This window comes from Vombatus ursinus, unplaced genomic scaffold (assembly GCF_900497805.2).
Source record: "Vombatus ursinus unplaced genomic scaffold, bare-nosed wombat genome assembly UNPS02009918.1, whole genome shotgun sequence".
Lineage (NCBI taxonomy): Eukaryota > Metazoa > Chordata > Mammalia > Diprotodontia > Vombatidae > Vombatus > Vombatus ursinus.
Genome location: NW_020949696.1, coordinates 3,395,783 through 3,413,688, shown reverse-complemented (window position 1 = coordinate 3,413,688; position 17,906 = coordinate 3,395,783). Strand labels below are relative to the sequence as shown.

General features: G+C 45.4%; 1 protein-coding gene across 2 annotated transcripts in view; it reads left to right on the top strand.

Moving 5' to 3' along the window:
- The window catches only part of ATP8B3 (ATPase phospholipid transporting 8B3), an 81,425-nt gene that overhangs the window by 37,007 nt on the left and 26,512 nt on the right, over positions 1-17,906 (top strand). For both annotated transcript variants that reach the window (XM_027853214.1, XM_027853213.1), the window contains exons 11-17: positions 194-282; positions 3,955-4,148; positions 6,553-6,761; positions 8,403-8,434; positions 10,097-10,253; positions 13,530-13,718; positions 15,687-15,799. In XM_027853214.1, the coding sequence (XP_027709015.1) occupies positions 194-282; positions 3,955-4,148; positions 6,553-6,761; positions 8,403-8,434; positions 10,097-10,253; positions 13,530-13,718; positions 15,687-15,799 (983 nt within the window). The remainder of the gene's footprint in view (positions 1-193; positions 283-3,954; positions 4,149-6,552; positions 6,762-8,402; positions 8,435-10,096; positions 10,254-13,529; positions 13,719-15,686; positions 15,800-17,906) is intronic.

The following is a 17,906-nucleotide window of genomic DNA, read 5'->3' as shown; positions in this document are numbered from 1 at the left end:
AAGGGCCCTCCCAGTTCTGACCTCCTGTGTTCTAAGGGCCCTCCCAGCTCTGACATCCTGGGTCCTAAGGGCCCTCCCAGCTCTGACATCCTGGGTCCTAAGGGCCTTCGAAGCTCTGACATCCCATAATTCTATGGCATTAACCCAGTGGCCAGCTCCTGGTGAGCCCCTCTTTCTCATACCCTCCCACCAGGTTTTGATTCCAAGATTATGAAGAACTGTGGGAAAATTAAGCTGAAGAGGACGAAGCTGGACCTGCTGATGAACAAACTTGTCATTATTGTGAGTGGTGTTAGCTGGCTGACCTGGCCATCCTTCCCTTACCGCCCCCCCCGCCCACTCTCCTCCCTGGTCCTTTGAGGAGTCTCAGAGGCGGTAGGAAGAGCCCCTGAAGAGATGGGTTCTAGTTCCCTGTTCTGCTACTGACTTGCCATGTGACCTTGAGCAAGTAATTTCCCCTTTGCATTTCCACATTTGCAAAATGAGGAGGTGGGATAAGATGATTTCTAAGGCCCCTTCCAGTATGATTGTGCACTACAATTCTTGTTCCTTTGTCTCCTTCGAAGTCCACCCCCTCCCCCATCCTCCCAGGGTGGCCCTCATATTTCTTGGGGACTTGACTTGGTGACCCCTGCCCTGCTGGCCTTGGCACTAGAGGTGATTGGGATTAGGGACCAGACAGACCCAATGGGGTGGGGTAAGGTGATCTGGTCAGAGTCACAGCCTTGGAGAACAGGAGGAAGTCTAGGCAGATGGGCGGAGCATTGGGGCTGTCTGAAAATAGGAAGTAAGTGGGCATCCAAATAAGCAGAGATTTAGTATCAGGCAGGCTCAGCAGGGTGTGTGTGGGGCAGAGCTTGGCATTGGGGCAGCCAGGTGGCAGGCACATTGAGGGGGCTGAGAATGTAGGCTTATAAGTCACCCAGAGCTCTCCTACCTAGGTACTTTCTTACCAAAATGGAAACTCTGAAGGAAATTCAGTGGGGCCTGTGATTCAAATAAGATATAATAGATACAATTTGATCTCACAGCCTGGGGATATGGCTCAGGGGAATGCTGTGCTAGGACTTTAACAAAACATTTGGCCAAGAGTCTCATGCTACTTTGTGGGTGAAAGGAGATCTGGTGCTCCAGCTCTCTCAGGGAAAGCACTATTTCTTGTCTGTCCCCCTTGGGGCCAAGCACAGTGCTTTGTAATTACTAGGTGCTTAAAAATATTTCTTGAATTGCAGTTAAAAGAATGTGGGCTAAATCTTAGTAGAGTTAAGTGAAGATAATGTAAGATAATAGTTAATTATTTGTTTAACCATTTACTAAAGGTAACAGTAGAATGAAGTGAATTTGGAGCTTTTCAAATGACAAGACCCAAAGATAGGCAATAAGGGTCAATATAAACTCTGGAGGAAGTGTCTTTTGGGGAATGCCCCAGAGATCTGTCCTTGGCGTTGGACTGTCCAACATCCAATGACTTGGATAAAGAGTTGGATTGCATATTTCTCAAATTTGTAGCTGATAGAAGGCCAGCTAATAATATTGGATGACAGTCTGGCTGCCCAAAGGCTAGAACAACAGGCCAAATCTGATCAAATAAAATAAAGAAAAAGGTAAATTCTTTCATTGGGGTTCAGAAAGGAACCTCCTCACAAGGAGGAGGTGTCATTAGGCAACGGGTTTTTTGGTGAAAAAGATCTGGGGGTTTTAGTGGACTGCAAGCTTGCTCTGACTCCATAGACCTAGCTGCTAAAAAGCCAATGTGGCCTTGGGCTGTATTAAAAGAAATGTAGTGTCCAGACTGAAGGAGATGCTGGTCTTACTGTCTTATTGTGTTCCATTTTGGGTGACGCATTTTAGGAAAGACTTTGAGAAGCTAGAGTATGCAGAGAAGAGTGATTACCATGTGGTCTCTAGCTAGGGAGGAGACTAGACACCATGCCAAAAGAGGGTCGATTAGTTTGAAGAAGGGAGAAGTTAGGGTAGACATCGTCACTACTCGTGTAGAAGAGGGATTTGCCTTGTTATTCTTGTGCCGGGGCGGAACCAGGAGCATTGGGTGGAAGCTGTGGAATTTTAGGCTCAAGGAAGGAAAGACTTAGGAGGCATCCTCTGATTCTGGAAGGCCCAGGCTCAAGTCTCCGTCCTGGCTGTGGGACTCTGGGCTCAACCCAGCCTCCTAGTGTCTCTGGCAGCTCTCCAAGGTGCCATGTATTGGTAGAGGGAGTTTCTTTACTGGGAGTTCCCTGGATCAATAAACAGGTCTAGACACTTAGAGCTATGTAATCTGACTAAAAAAAAATAGTTGTTCCCCCTCATCAGATATTTCTCCAAGCAGAGGCTGTAGGTTCTGGTGAGATTCTGAGGTCTAGAATCCCACTTCCTCAAATGAGGAAACTGAAGCCTAGAGAGCTAGAAGTGATTTTGCCTAAAGTTACACAGGTGACGGGGTCAGGGGTTGTAGAGGGAATTCCAGTATAGGGAAAAGAACCCTGGTTCTAGGATCAGAGGATAAGAGTTCAAATCTCTCTAGGGCTAAAGTCACTTCTTCATCTCCCTGGGGCTCACTTTCCTCCTTTGTAAAATGATGAGGTTGGACTACGCGTGGCCTCAAAAAACTCGTCTAGCTCATGATACGGTCAGCCTGGGGAACAGTGGATAGAGTTTTGGGCTTGGAGTCAGTAAGACAAGCTCAGATCCAGCCCCAGCCACTTGCTGGTTGTTTGAACCTGAGCAGGTAGTTTAATCTCTCTCAGCCTCAGTTTTCTCATCTGTAAAATGAGCATAATAATATCATTTACTTGCCAGGGTTGTTGTAAGGATCAAATGAGATAATATATGTATAGCTAATGTTTTGAAAACCTTAACATACTTTAAAAATACATTCTTCTTCTTCCTCCTCCTCCTCCTTCTTTTTTTTCCTCTTCCTCCTCCTTCCTTCTTTTCTGATATTCTGGGATCCTGGGGGTTCTTCAAACAGCTTGTCAGGGTTGGGGAGGTCTGACACCAGGGATCAAGACCTCAAGCATAGAGACTGTGTCAGTCTGGGGCTTAGGCAGGCAAGGAGAACCAGTTAACCAGGCCTTCCAAGGAAGGAGGGGGCTTAGTCAGGGTGCACCAAAGAAGACTTCAGTTACTTGAACTTGAGACCACCTTGTAAACCCTGATGTGCTATGGACATGCCAGCTGTGATGGTGGCTATTCCTGGGGTCCTGGGACAGACCCTTGGACTTTTCTCATTCCTCTCCCCCAAGCTATCTAGAACACTGGGGATCCCCTTCAGAACAACTCTAGAACATACACCTTCTAGAACATCTTGTAAGGTCCTCCAGACTATCTAGAATTGCCTGTGGCTCCTCCTCTTTTTTTTTTTTCCTTTTTAGTGAGGCAGTCAGGGTTAAGTGACTTGCCCAGGGTCACACAGATAGTAAGTGTCAAGTGTCAGAGGCCATATTTGAACTCAGATCTTCCTGACTCCAAGGCTGGAGCTCTATCCACTGCGCCACTTAGCTGCCCCTCCGGTGGCTCCTCTTATAAGATACCTATGGGTCTCCTTTCTGGATCATCTTTGGGCTTCTCTAAGCTGTGTAGGATGCATGTGACTTACCATTCTTGGAAAGCTGTCGCATCTTCTAGAATACCCATGGCTCTCCTTTCTAGAATACCTGCAAGTCTTCTCTTAGAACACCAACACCTCTCCCTTCAAAAATACCAATGGCCTGCTTCTAGAACTCTTGTGGCCTTTCTTCTAGAGCACCTGTAGCTCCCCCTCCCCTTCTAGAGCAACTGTGACTCCCGCTCCCCTTCCAGAACACCTGTGCCCCCCCTTTCCCTTCTAGAACACTCATGGCTCCCCCTCCCATTCTAGAACACCTGGGACCACCCTCTCCTTCTAGAGCACCTGTAGCATACCCCCCCACTTCCTTCTCTGGCCATCCTGACCCCTGCTGCCTCCCTCCACAGATATTCCTGATTTTGGTGGTGCTCTCTTTTTGCCTGGCCGTGGCCTTTGGCTTCCTGGTGGTGGATTTACAGACCAAGCACCGATACCTGGCTGCCTTCCACAGCAGTTCATCCCCAGCTCGGGAGGCCTTCCTTACCTTCTGGAGCTTCATGATCCTGCTCAGTATCATTGTGCCAATGTCCCTCTACATCACGTAAGCCAATGGGAGAGGCAGTAGAGGCCTGGGAGGGTGGGATGTGGGCAAGTGAGGAAGCTGAGGCTCAGGGAGGATGAAACTAGTGAGAGCATACAATCTCAGCTTGGGAGAGGTCTTCAGAAGTCAGTCTGACCTGTGTCTGCACAGGACTTCCCTGTACCATAGCTCAGGAACTGACCATCCAGACTTGACTTGAAGATCAGAGGATGTCAGAGCTGGGAGGGCTCTTAGAGCACAGGATGTCAGAGCTGGGAGGGCTCTTAGAACATAGCATGTCACAGTTGGGAGGGCCCTTAGAACACAGCATGTCAGAGCTGAGGGGCACCTTAGAACACAGAATGTCAGAGCTGGGAGAGACCTTAGAACAGTGAATGTTACATTTAAAAGGAACCTTAGTATATAGTAAGAATATCGGAGCTGAGAGAGCCTTAGGACATAAAATTTCTGGGCTGGAAGGGATCTTAGAACATGGAATATCAAAGACAGAAGGACTTTAGAATATAGTGTTAGCCCTGAGAGAGTTATTAGACATAGAATGACTTTAGAAATAGAAGGCCTTAGAAGTCATGTAGTCCACTCTCTTAATTCAAAGTCCACAGTGGGATAATGACTTACCCAAAGTCACACAGTTAGTTAGTAGGTTAGAACATGTCACTTCTTGCTCAGAAATCTTCAGTGTATCCCTTCTGCTGCTAGAATAAAATGTAGTCTGCTTAATCCGACATTTCAAACCCTCCATCATCTGGCTCCCACTTATTTTTCCAAACTTATTACTCCTTTTCATTTACTCTATACTCCAGCCAAACTGCCCTTGACCTCAACACGCCCTTTGCCACCCCTGAACCTTTGTACAGGTTGTCCCCTCCATCTGGAATGATCTTCCTTCTCCACTTGGCCTCTTGATCCATCATGAAGGAATGTTTTTGAAGTGAAATGAACTGGGCTAGGATTAGTCTCCAGGTCTCCTGATTCTTGGGCCCTTGGTTTTCCCTCTACAACGTGACAGGAAAACTTAGCCCAGTGCCTGGCACATAGTAGCTGCTATATAAATGCTTTAATAATAATAACCATTTCATCATCATTATTATTATATCTTCACAACACCCCTGGGAGGCATAACTTGTATTGCTTCAGTTTTATAGTTGAGGAAACTGAGGTTGACCTAGGTTAAGTAACTTGCCCAGGATCACACAGCTTGTAAGTGTCTGAGACTGAATTTGAACTCAGGTCTTCCTGACTTCAGGCCCAGTGCCTTATTCATCTATAAGGCTTTACAACAACAACATTTTTATAATAATATTTTATATTATATTATATATTCTAATGTTATCCTTTATACTGATGTTATAATAATAACATTGCAAAAAACAACAACATTTACACAAGGCCTGCTATATGCCATGTGCTGTGCTAACCACTTTACAAATATTATTTCATTTTATCCTCACAACAACCTGGGAGGTAGGTGCTATAATTATCCCCATTTTACAGTTGAGGAAACTGAGACAAACAGTGATTTTTTTTTTTCGTGATTTGCTTAGGGTCTCATAGCTAATAAGTGTCTGAAGCCTGATTTAAACTCAGGTTTCCTTGATCTCCAGACCCAAAATAATTATTTGAACAAGCCTGTTTAATGTTCTAATAATTTTTTGGTAGGATATAATGGGTGTCGTACTGCTTCCTTTCTCAATTGGTGGTTGCTTTCTCAAATAAATTTTAAAATTGATTAACTAATTAAAAAAATTTTTTGGTGGGGAGGCTGTTATGGGCCCATGGTTTCATCAATGTAGAGAACTCCGGGTATGGAAGCTTCCATCATGGATAGTGATTGGTTGGTGACGTCAAGTGGCCCTGGGCAGATACATCAGAGGAAGACCCGGCCTATCCTCTATACCATCTGGCCTCTAGTTCTGAGAGTGCCCATGCATATTGGGTGTCTCCTCTTTCTCTCCCATTGGATGCCTCTGTGCTTCTGCCCTGTCCCATCAGGGCACAAGAGCAGTGTGGTGGAGGGGTAAGAACACCGAGCTTGGAATCAGAAAACTCGAGTTCTGGTTCTTGTATTGATATCTTTGTGAATAGCAGTGTGGATCTGAAGTATTTTTGCAAGCTTCAGAGTACTATATAAATGTGGTTATTGTGGCTAATAATTGTTATTGTCTGCCTCACTGTTTTGTTGTGAGAAAAGTACTTTATAAAACTTGAAATGCTATATCAATGAAAAAAACTAATCATTTATAACAATATTAATTATAATTATTCTTCCAAGATGTGGTTTGGGGGAATGCCTCCAATTTTTCCTTTCCCAGGCATGGCTCTGGGCAGGGGCCTGGGCTGGACCATCGGACTTTAGTCCCTTCTCAGGCTTTCAGTAGCTGTGCCTTGTCTCACTCCTTTGCAGTTTTGAGTTTATCTATCTGGTGAATAGCTGCTTCATCAACTGGGACCTGGAGATGTACTACTCGCCCCTGGACATGCCGGCAAAGGCCCGGAGTACCAGCCTCAATGACCAGCTGGGACAGATTGAGTATATCTTCTCCGACAAGACAGGGACCCTGACCCAGAACATTATGACCTTCAAGAAATGCTGCATCAATGGGCTGACTTATGGTGAATAGTGACCTCTGTCCCTACAGGGACACCACTTCCTCTCCCCCTTCCCCCAACCTGAGTTAGGCCTCCTTTCCATTCTAATCTTCCATCCCAGACTCTGTTGCGTGCCCTGCCCAGACCCTCCAGGATAAACTTTGTTGCCCAGGCTCCACCAGGAACCTTAAACCCTACCCCTAGAGGCAGTCAGACAGCTCTCTTATAGGACCTGAATTCAAGAATACCTGTATTTGAATCCTGTCTCAGTCATTGGCTAATTGTGTGACCTTGGGCAAATCCCTTCACCTCCTCCTGCCTCACTTTCCTCATCTGTAAAATGAGGATAATAACAGCATTTGACTCCCAGGTTTGTTGTGAGGATCAAATGAGGTGCTATATGGAAAGGGCTCTGCAAACCTGTAAGCCCTATGTAAATGCTAGCTATCAGTAATATTAGAGAGGAGGCCTGGGGAAGTGGGGAAAGGATTCAGCCTGGAGTCAGGAGAGGCCTGGGATCAAATCCCACTTCCACTGTGTGACTACAGGCAAGTCAGGGGGACCTCTCTGAGCCTCAGTTTCCTCATAATAGACCTACCTCCCAGGGTTCTTGTAAGGCTTAAATGAGATAGTGTCTGCAAAGGACTTTGCAAAGCTATCCTAGGTGTGTCTTGCAGGAATCACTGGATCTCAGACCACTCCACCAGTCCTTCACAGATATCTTACCTTTACCTCCCCACACGAGGCCTATCCACTCCCTGCCCACCGTGGCACATCTGGGGCACCCCCTGATTCCTAAAGTCTATTGTACTGAACCACATTCCTTACTCTGCCACATTGACTTAGGAAATCAATATCTTAGAGCCAGAAGGGACAGTCAAGATCATGCAGGCCAGGGGTCCTTAATTGAGGGTCAGTGTATGGATTTCAAAAGATCTGTGAACTTAGATGGGAGAAAAACATCTTTATTTCAATGTAATTGGATTTCTTTGTAGTCCATGGATTTTATCTTATGCATTTAAAAAATATTATTCTGAGAAGAGGTCCATAGGCTTCAGCAAGCCTGCCAAAGGGGTCCCAGAAGGGTAGAACCATTTATTATGAAGCACTTACTGTGTGTCAGGTACTGTGCTTAAGCACTTTACAAGTATCTCATTTGATCCTCACAATTACCCTGGGAGGTAGGTGCTGTTATGATCTTCATTTCACAGTTGAGGAAACTGAGGCTGATGGCAGATGAGTGACTTGTCCAAGGTCATATAGCTATTAAGCGTCTGAGGCCACGTTGAACTCAGGTCTCCCTGACTCTAGGCACAGTGCTCTCTTCACTGTGGTGCCTCCAATACAAAATCAATTAAGAGCCTTTGATTGAAGCCAAGCCCTAATTTCATGCAGAAGGAAATGGAGACTCAGAGAGAACTAGGGACTTACCCAAGGTCACACATTGAGTCAGTGGCAGATCCCAGCATCTAATCCTGATCGGTTCTGAGCTAGACTCTTCCTTTGGAAGGGACTTCAGAGCTCCTCCTGTCCTGCTAAAGTTTGGTTTTCCCTTTATCACCTGCTTAGCTCCTTTAAGAAAGGGAATGAGGTGGTGGGTCTCCCAACCAAGGGATCCAAGACCCATCCTTGAAAGTAAAAACTGAAGCTGTATTTCTTGTCTAGGTACAGATGAAAATAGTGGGGAGAGCTTGCAGGTGAGTCTGATCTTGGCCCGGGCCCAGAACCAGGGGGCCCTGATTTTGTATAGGGGGTGGGATTACCAAGGTGGGGGGATTTTTGTCCAGCCATAGCATCTGAGAATGGCAGAGTTGGGAGGGTCCTTAGAACATAGGATGTCAGAGTTGGGAGGACCCTTAGAATACAGAATGTCAGAATTGGGATTGACCTTAGAACACAGGATAGCAGAAGGATACCGGAAAGACCTCAGGACCTAAAACAAAGGTTGGGAGATCTAGAAGAGTCTTTAGAACAGGCCTGCACAACATAGGCCCTGGGGCTGTTTGCCGCTTGACAAAGTGGCCCGTGGGCAGTATGTTGTGCAGGCCTGTTTTAGAACACAGAACACCAAGTTTCAGAACTGAAAGGGTCCCTTAAGAATCATGAGGAAGAGCATAAATAGAAGGAGAGGGCATGGAAATGGGTGAGCACCAGGCATGTCTGGGGGACAGAGCATTGTCTAGTGGGACCAGGGGGCTAGAGAGTTCTTGTTCCAATATAAAACAATGTTCATTTCCTTCACCTTCCCCATCCTTTGGTCAACAAACAGGTAGATGGCATCAGTTGTCCTTTGTGGCTAGATGCGGCTAATGGCAAATGAGTCTTGTGTTGAAACCAGAAAACATTTTCCTTTAAAAAATATTCTCTAATTCAGGCTGATCCACCCCTGTTGGTCCTTTTGAGTGAAGTTTTCTTGTTTTTCTGCATCTTCTCCCCTTCTCTTGGACTCTTTGGCTTATCAAATTTACTGTTGGCTATGGGAGTTAAAGAATAAAATAAATAAAAGGAATGTGGTGTGTTGCCAAAGAACTTGCCTACCCAGCCTGTTCTCTTCAGCAGGTAGTTATTAGACACCTGAATACTCTGTGACTAGAAAAACATCCTGGGCACTCAGCGAGGTGCCTAGGAAAGAGACCAGGCTTGAGGGCTGGAGGACCTGGGTTCAAATGCCACTTGGCCTCTTACTTGCTGGGTGACCTAGCTGGGCAATTCGCTTAGCCTTTCTGGACCTCAGATTCCTCCTCTGGAAAATTAAGTAGTTGGGCTAAAACTACCTCAAGTTCTTCCCAAACGTGGTCTAATGATCCTTTAAAACAGGGCAACCCCAGCATTTTATAGATGGGTGAACATTAAGCAACTTGTCTTGTTAATTCTGGAGCAGATCTTGGATGACAATCAAGGTAGAATTTTAGATTGAGGAGGGCCTTTAGAACACAGGATGTCAGGCTGGGAGGGCCCTTAGAACAGGGAATGTCAGAGCCGAGAGGGCCCTTAGAAAAAAGAACATGGAAGGTTGGAACTGGGAGCATCCTTAGAATAGAGAAGAACAGGGAATGTTGGAACTGCAAGGACCCTTAGAATAGAGAGCAGGGAATGTCAGAGCTAGGAGGGCCCTTAGAACGTAAGGTTTTTTCCACTTTACCACATTGAATCTCTGGTCTCCCAGAAAGTCTGTTGGGCTCTCTCTCTCTCTCTCTCTCTCCCCCTCCTTCTCCCTCCTTTCCCTGTCTTTCTCTGTCTCTCTCCCTCTTTCTCTCTCCCTTCCTCCCTCCCTCTCTCTGTTTGTCTCTGTCTGTCTCCATCTCCATCTCCATCTCTCTCCCCCATTTCCTCATTCCCCATCCCTGTTTCACCCACAGGCTGTCTCTTTGAGTTGGAACAAGTATGCAGATGGGAAGTTGGTGTTCTATGATCCCTCACTCCTAATAGCCATCCGGGAGGATGAGGACAAGGTGGTCCGAGAGTTCTGGCGGCTGCTGGCCCTGTGCCATACTGTCATGGTGGAGGAGAAGGATGGTGAGAGGTGCCCAGGCCCAGGGACTGATCAGTGTGGGGGAAGGGCAGCTGCTATTAGCAGGTACCTTTAAAGAAATGGGGGAAGTGAGATTGTTGAAACCTTGTTTCACTCAGAAACACAGGGAAGTGGCTTTGTTTCTGTTTTATTTCATTGAGAACCCTTGAAAAGATGTGGGAAGGCATGCTTTTAATCACTTTGCAAACCTTAGTGTATCCTATTTGAAGTGCTTGTAGTCAGAGATACCCAGGTTTGAACTCTATCTAAGATACTTCCTCATGTGATCCTGGACAAGCCTCATCTCTCAGCCTCTGTTTCCTTCTCTGTCAAATGATGTACTAGCTGACTGCTAGAGTCCCTTCCAGCTCTAGTCTATGGTCCTATGACCTAAACGAAGAAAACACTTGTTTTTGCATCCCCAATGGCATGCATACAGTAAGTACGTAATTAATGCCTTACACATTTATTCACTCAAAGTAGCCATTAATTCAATGACCCATTAGGTTGAGACAGGCTCAGGGATGGACATTAGTGAGATATTTACCAGATCGTTGGAAAGGTCAGAGAGTAGGAAGCCTTCCCCAGGCCCAGGCACTGTTGAGGCCCAAGGGATAAAGGGAGCAGGGAATAAGCATTTACTAATCAGTTTACAAATATCTCATTTGACAAGGCAGTGAACTCATTTGCTTGAGAAGGAAGGGAGTGAGTGCCTTAGAATGTGGAACTGCACAGATCATCAGTCTGGAGCAGGAAGGACTCTGAAAAGCAGTGGAGTCCAGCCTCTTCTTTTTAAGCACGAGGAAACTGAGGCCCAGAAAAGTCAAGTCACTTGCCCAAAGTCACACAGATAATTAGTAGCAGGGATCTAGTTTCAGTGGAACTGGGAGAGTCCTTGAAGTGTAGAACCTCACTGTAAGGAGGACATTTAGAACACAGAATGTCAGAGCTGGGAGAGCCCTTGGAAAACAGAGTGTCAGAGCTGGGAAGGCCCTTAGAACAAAGAATGTCAGAGCTGGGAGGGCCCTTAGAACAAAGAATGTCAGAGCTGGGAGGGTGCTTAGAGCACAGGATGTCAGCAATGAGAAGGCCATTATAATACAGAATGTCAGAGCTGGAAGGGCCCTTAGAACACAGGAAGTCAGAGCAGGGAGGGCTTTTAGAACACAGGATGTCAGTGCTGGGAGGGCCTTTAAAACACAGAATGTCAGTACTGGGAGGGCCCTTGGAACACAGAATGTCAGCACTGGGAGGGCCCTTGGAACACAGAATGTCAGCACTGAGAGGGTCCTTAGAACACAGGATGTCAGAGCTGGGAGGGCCCTTAGAACACAGGATGTGAGCAGTGGGAAGGCCTTTAGAACACAGAATGTCAACACTGGGAGGGCCCTTAGAATACAGGATATCAGAGCTTAGAATATCAAGTATGAGAACTGGAAGGACTTTTAGAATGTGGAACCCAGATGAAAGAGGGCCCTTAGCTTATATAATTAATGTTTGTTGGAAAGCCTTTCCTGAGTCCCCTAGTTGTATCTGTGCTCTCTCTGTCTCCATATTAGAATGTAAGTACCCCGAGACCCAGGACTATTGGATTTCTGTCTTTGTTTCCAGAACCCCTGGAACAGTGCCTGGCATAGTGTTACTTAATAACTGTCAACTCTACCAGGTAGCATACAATGAGTCACAAATGTATTGATTGTAATAGCTGGTGCTAATGTAGCACTTTCAGGTCTGCAAAGCCCTTTGTATCCTTAACCTCCTCTGTGCCTCGCCAAGAATTGGTGAGATGGGTGGTAGGGATGTTATTATCCTCATTTTACAAATGAGGAAACAGACACACAGAGATAAAATGACTTGGCTATGGTTACAAAGCTAGAGAGTTGGAGGCAGGATTTGAACCTTGGGCTGCCTAACTCTAAATCCCGTGCTTTCAGCAGTAGCTCTCAATAGTGGTAGTGGTTTCACCCGGCTGCTACCAGGATCCAGGCTCTGGAATTCTATGGGCCTCACACCAGCACCCAGATGAACCTGGGGCCTGCCCAGGCCAGAGTGGCTTTGCCCCCTGCCCTGTGGCAAGCTGTCAGCTGAGCCCTTAAGGTTGGCACAGGACCTCTTAGGACATACTGTTCTTCCTTCCTGTTTCAAAGCCTCTCTGGGAGGCACATGCCTAAGGCTGAAGTGGCCTCTCTATCAACACACACCAGAACTTGAGTTTCTGCTGTCGTGGAAAAGCTCTGGAGCAACAGGGGCTGTTAAGCAACCAAGATCCTTGTTCTGGAAGGGCCCAGGGTCTGTAGGGCCGCTGCCTTTACTTTACAGATGGCTCAGGAAAAGGAGTCCAGTATTGTGGAAAGAGCAGTGAACTGAGTTCAAGTTCTGTCTAAGGGCAGCTGGTGATGCAGTAGATTCGCTGGGACTGGAGTCAGGAAGACTGAGTTCAAATTCAATTTCAGACTCTTACTAGCTATGTGCCCCTGGGCAAGTCACTTAAGCTCTGTGTGCCTCAGTTTCCTCAACTATAAAATGGGGCTAATAAGAGCCCTTACCTCCCAGGGCTGTGAGGGTCAAATGAGAGAAGTTATGTAAAGCACTTAGCACATTGCCTGGCACACAGTAGGTGCTTAATAAATATTTGTTTCTTTCTTTCCTGTCCCACCCAGGCTACAGGAATTCATCATGCTCTCACTTGGGCTACTCCTCCCTCCACTGCTTTTCAGTCTGTTTTTTTTAAATGTGCTGTCTTCACCATCAGATGGTAAGCTCCTTGAGGGCAAGTGACTGGCACATGATAGGCATTTAATAAATGCTTATTTCCTTCTCTCCTACCCCACCTAGGCTGCTGGAATCCATCGTGCCCCCATTTGGGGAACTCCTACCCAATCCCTTTTAGCATCCTCATCAACCCCCTTTTCTCTGTGTTGTCTGACTGTGAGCTCCTGAGGGAAAAGATTGTCTTTTGTCTTTCTTTGTATCCCTATATTTAGCATAATGCTTAGCACACTTGTTCTGTCTTTTCAATCAGGACCACATTTTTTTGGGGGGGGCGACCCCATTTGGGGTTTTCTTGGTAGAGATACTAGAGGGGTTTGTCATTTCCTTCTCCAGTTCATTTTATAGATGAGGAACTGAGGCAAATAAGGTTAAGTGACTTGCCCAGGGTCACACAGCTAAGTATCTGAGGCTGGATTTGAACTCAGGAAGATGAGGCTTCCTGACTCCAGTCCCAGCACTCTATCTCTTTCTAACTCTCCTTCTTCCTTGTCTATGTCTACTCTCTTTAGGCCAGCTAGTCTACCAGGCAGCTTCTCCAGATGAAGAGGCTCTTGTAACAGCCGCTCGGAACTTTGGTTATGTTTTTCTGTCCCGGACTCAGGACACCATCACCACCAGTGAGCTTGGTGTACAGAGGACCTACCAGGTGCTGGCCATGTTGGACTTCAACAGTGTCCGAAAGAGGATGTCTGTGCTCTGTAAGCATGGGAGCTCCCTCCCACCACCCCCCTACCCCGACAGCCTGAAGAGAGACCAGAGGGGGAATTCCTGGGTTTATCTTTCTGCCTCACCTCTGTTTATGTGTTTTTACATATAGTGAACAGTGTTTCCCTTTAGTGGGGGGAATGGAAACCCCCTCCACTGACCCAGATTGATAGCTCATCTGTAATTGAGAGTCTGGGAGAGCTGTCAGGGACGCTCGCGTGTCTGGTCCAGGATCCCAGCTCCATTCTGTCAGAGGCCGGACCCAAACTCCCACCTACCTGCTTCCTGCCTCTTGCTTCACTGGGTTGATCTATTAAGTCAGCCCCATAATAAAGCCAAGTTAGTGTTTTCCTCAATGTTATGCCATTTTGAAAGTCCTGTTCCTCCTGATTTTGCATTGCGCTGATTGGTCGTAGTTGGACATGCTGTACCTTGACTCCAACATATAGTGATGTCATTTTGGGCCTCCTTGTGAATGAAGGACGACAACCAGCCAGCCAAGTAAAAAATAGCTATCTAAAAAACTTGGGAATCATGACAAAGATTGTGTGTGCTGCCTTTTACTAGTATCACTGTTTTTAAAAACATAATAACTTAATTTAATTAATTTATTATTTTAATTATTAGTATTGATAATTATTTAATTAAATTTAATTAATTATTTTAACTAAATAAATTAATAAATGGTTGTTAATTATTAATAACACTAAATTATTTCATTAATAATGACTTAATTATTAATTATTTGTAATATTAATTTAATGTATTTAAAATTTTTTTTTACTCCCAAATTAGTTTCAGTATTATCTGTGATTTCATTAGTATGACTCTTTCTTCCATCAATGAAGACTATCACCTCCTCTCTGTCCCAGACTATAATCTTCATGAGTGGCTTAGAAAAAAATCATCCCCTGTTGATCAGGTCTCTGATACCCCATGTGTGGCTGGGAAGTGTTCCTTGGACATCCACTGATAGGATCATAGATTAAGACCCTCAGAAACCATCTAGTCCCATTTTGCAGATGAAGAAACTGAGGCATAGAGAGGTTAAGGGACTTGCCCTTGGTCATGTAGGAAGTAAGAGTCAAGTGGGATTTGTAGAACTTGAACCAAATTCCTCGGGCTCCAATTTCAGTGTTCTCTCTACCGTGCCAGCCCATTGCTGGGCCTGTCCACAGTTTGGAACCCTTTAGAATTTGGCTAACATTGCCTTCAGGAGTTCAGGATCTTTTCCTTTCAATGAGGAGGTGTCAGAGGGGTTCTGCTGGGAAGGAGCCAAGCAGGGATTGGATAGATTGAGGATCCTGAGACCCAGAGATGGGAAATGACTTGTCCCAGGTCACATAGCAAGATGTTGGAGGGTGGGGAAGGGTATTAGAATCCAGGCCAATAGATGTCAAAAGATTGTTTCTCTTCCTCCATCCTCAGGTCTGTGGAAAAATAATTAGATTTTTTCTGCTTGGCCCCAGTGGGCAGCACTGAGGGGAGAGAGGATGGTTGCAGACAGAGATGTAGATAGAGATTCCTTGTTAGGAAAAATGTCCTGACAGTTAAAGCTGTTGCCATGTAGAATGGGTTGCTTGGGAGATACTGAGTCCCCCATCACTGGAGATCTCTGAGCATGTTTGGTGGGGGTGTCAAAGAGGATAAAGATTGGACCAGCTGTCCTGGGATGTCTCTTCCCATGCTGAGACTCTGGAGTTCTGTGCTCAAGAAATGCTTGGGCACCCACTGTCTACTTCTTACCCAGCTGAAGCTGCTGGTACATGTCACTCCCCATACCCAGGGTAAGGGTTGGGAACAGTCATGTAAGAGATGGAGAGGGCAGGGAGGAGAGGTCTGGCCAGCTGACTGCAGCTCTGAGGGAGCTTGGGGGACCCTTCTACACCCAAAATTCCTCAGGTTCCTTGCATTATTGCCTGGGGACCCATTGAAGACACATGGGCTCTCTTCTCCTGCAGTGAGAGACCCTGAAGGCACAGTCCGGCTATATACCAAGGGAGCAGACACCGTGATTTTTGAGCGGCTCCGACCAGGATGTCCTAATGAGCATGCTACTGAGAAGGCCCTGGATGTGAGTCCCTGGGGCTGGGATGGGGAGGAGGAAGGAGTTTCTCTTGCTGCTCTGTCTCTGGTCTTTCTTGGGTGGCTAATCCATCACTCAGCCATGAAATGTTGAGAGTCAGGAGGCCTGGGTTCCAGTCCTGGCTTTTCCATCGAATTGATATGCGATCTTAGGAAAGGCTTTCTTTGTCACTCACCCATAAAATAAGAGGCTGGATCAGATGATCCCTAAAGTCCATTTTAATTTTCTCATTCTATATTCTGAAAACTCTTTTAGCTGTTATGTTTTGTGTTCTATATTATAAGGACTCAGCTCTGACATTCTGGGCTCTAGGTCTCTTGGAGCTTTGACATTCTGATTCTATGGACCTTCCCTACTCCTCCTACCTTCTGATGGCATCTTCTTAGTCTCCTTTGCTGGATCTTCATCCAGGTTACTCCCACTAACTTTGAGTGTGCCCCCAAGGCTCTCTCCTGGGCTCTTTTCCCTCTATATGAATTCTTAACCTTTTTTTGTGCCGTGGATCCCTTTGAAAGTCTGGCGAAGCCTAGGGACTCCTTCTCAAAATATATGCATTTAAATAGGTATATTAAGTTGATTAATTAATTAAATAAATACATGAAATTAAATACATATTTAAATGCATTAAAATACATAATATTATTTTTGTTTTGTTTTTTCCTTTTTGGTGAAGCAGTCGGAGTTAAGTGACTTGCCCAGGTTCACACAGCTAGTAAATGTCAAGTGTCTGAGGCCACATTTGAACTTAGGTCCTCCTGGCTCCAAGGCCAGAGCTCTATCCACTGAGCCACCTTGCTGCCCCAGAATACCTAATATTATTAAAGAAAACTTCTCTGGAGTAGATGGGAAAGCATAAGACCCAATCCTGCTATCAGTAACCTGGTGGTCTAATTGGACAAACATGTGAATAGTGTGAGATGCATATAGTTAAGTTCTCAATAGTTAGTACTATATGGGTTGGTTCAGAGGATGGGTTGCTTAGTATGGAATGGAATGATGAAGGAGAGCTTCTTAGGGCTGATGGGGCTTGAACTGGATCTTAATCAGTCAATCAATAAACTTTTATTTATTAAGCACCTGCAAGTGCCAGGAACTGTGCTAAGCACTGGGGCTACAAAGAGATAAATGTCCCTGCCCTCAAGGAGCTTACATTCTAATGGGAGAGACAATATGTACCAACAAGATAAATATATATATATATATATTATATATATATATACAATAAATGGGAAACCATTAAGAGAGGGAAGGTCTGCATTGTTGGTGGAGTTGTGAACTGATCCAACCATTTTGGAGAGCAATTTGGAACTATTGTTTCTAATTCTTCCTTACAACATGACTAATGTAAAAATATGTTTAATAGGAATGTGTATATACAGCATATATCAGATTGCACACCATCTTGGGAAGAGAGGGGGAGAAAATTTAAAACTCAAAAGTTTATGGAAGTGATTGTTGAAAACTAAAATTAGATTAATTAATTTAAAAAAAATTTTTTTTTATTTTCAGGCAATTGGGGTTAAGTGACTTGCCCAGAGTCACGCAGCCAGTAAGTGTCAAGTGTTTGGTCTGAGGCCAGATTTGAACTCAGGTCCTCCTGACTCCAGGGCTGGTGCTCTATCCACTGTGCCACCTAGGTGCCCCTAAATTAATTAATTTTTTAAAAAGAGAGGGAAGGTCCTAGAATTAAGAGAGGCTTGCTTTTAAATAACACTGACTCACATTTATAGAGCATTTTTTTTTGGACACAGACCCATGGTTTCCGTGGCATAGGGAAGTCTGAATGAGGAAATGCCTGTTACCAATGCAGGTCAGAACCTCTCTGCAGCTTACACTCCTCTGTACAGGTGCTTCCAAGCTCATAAGGAGCTGGCTGGAAAGAGATAGAACAGAGATGCAAAGGCTTGTTCATGGTCTGCTGAATTTCTGATTTAACTCTTAACTCTCTCAACCCAGTCTTCAGAATCTAAGGCCCAGGGTTGAGGAACACTCTGGGTAGAGGTGAAAAAAGATTAGTTGTTCTTTGGGACTATGGGTTCATGTTGAAGTGTATGGCTTTGAAATGGGCCAGCGGGTGACTACCGTGGGCCAGAAT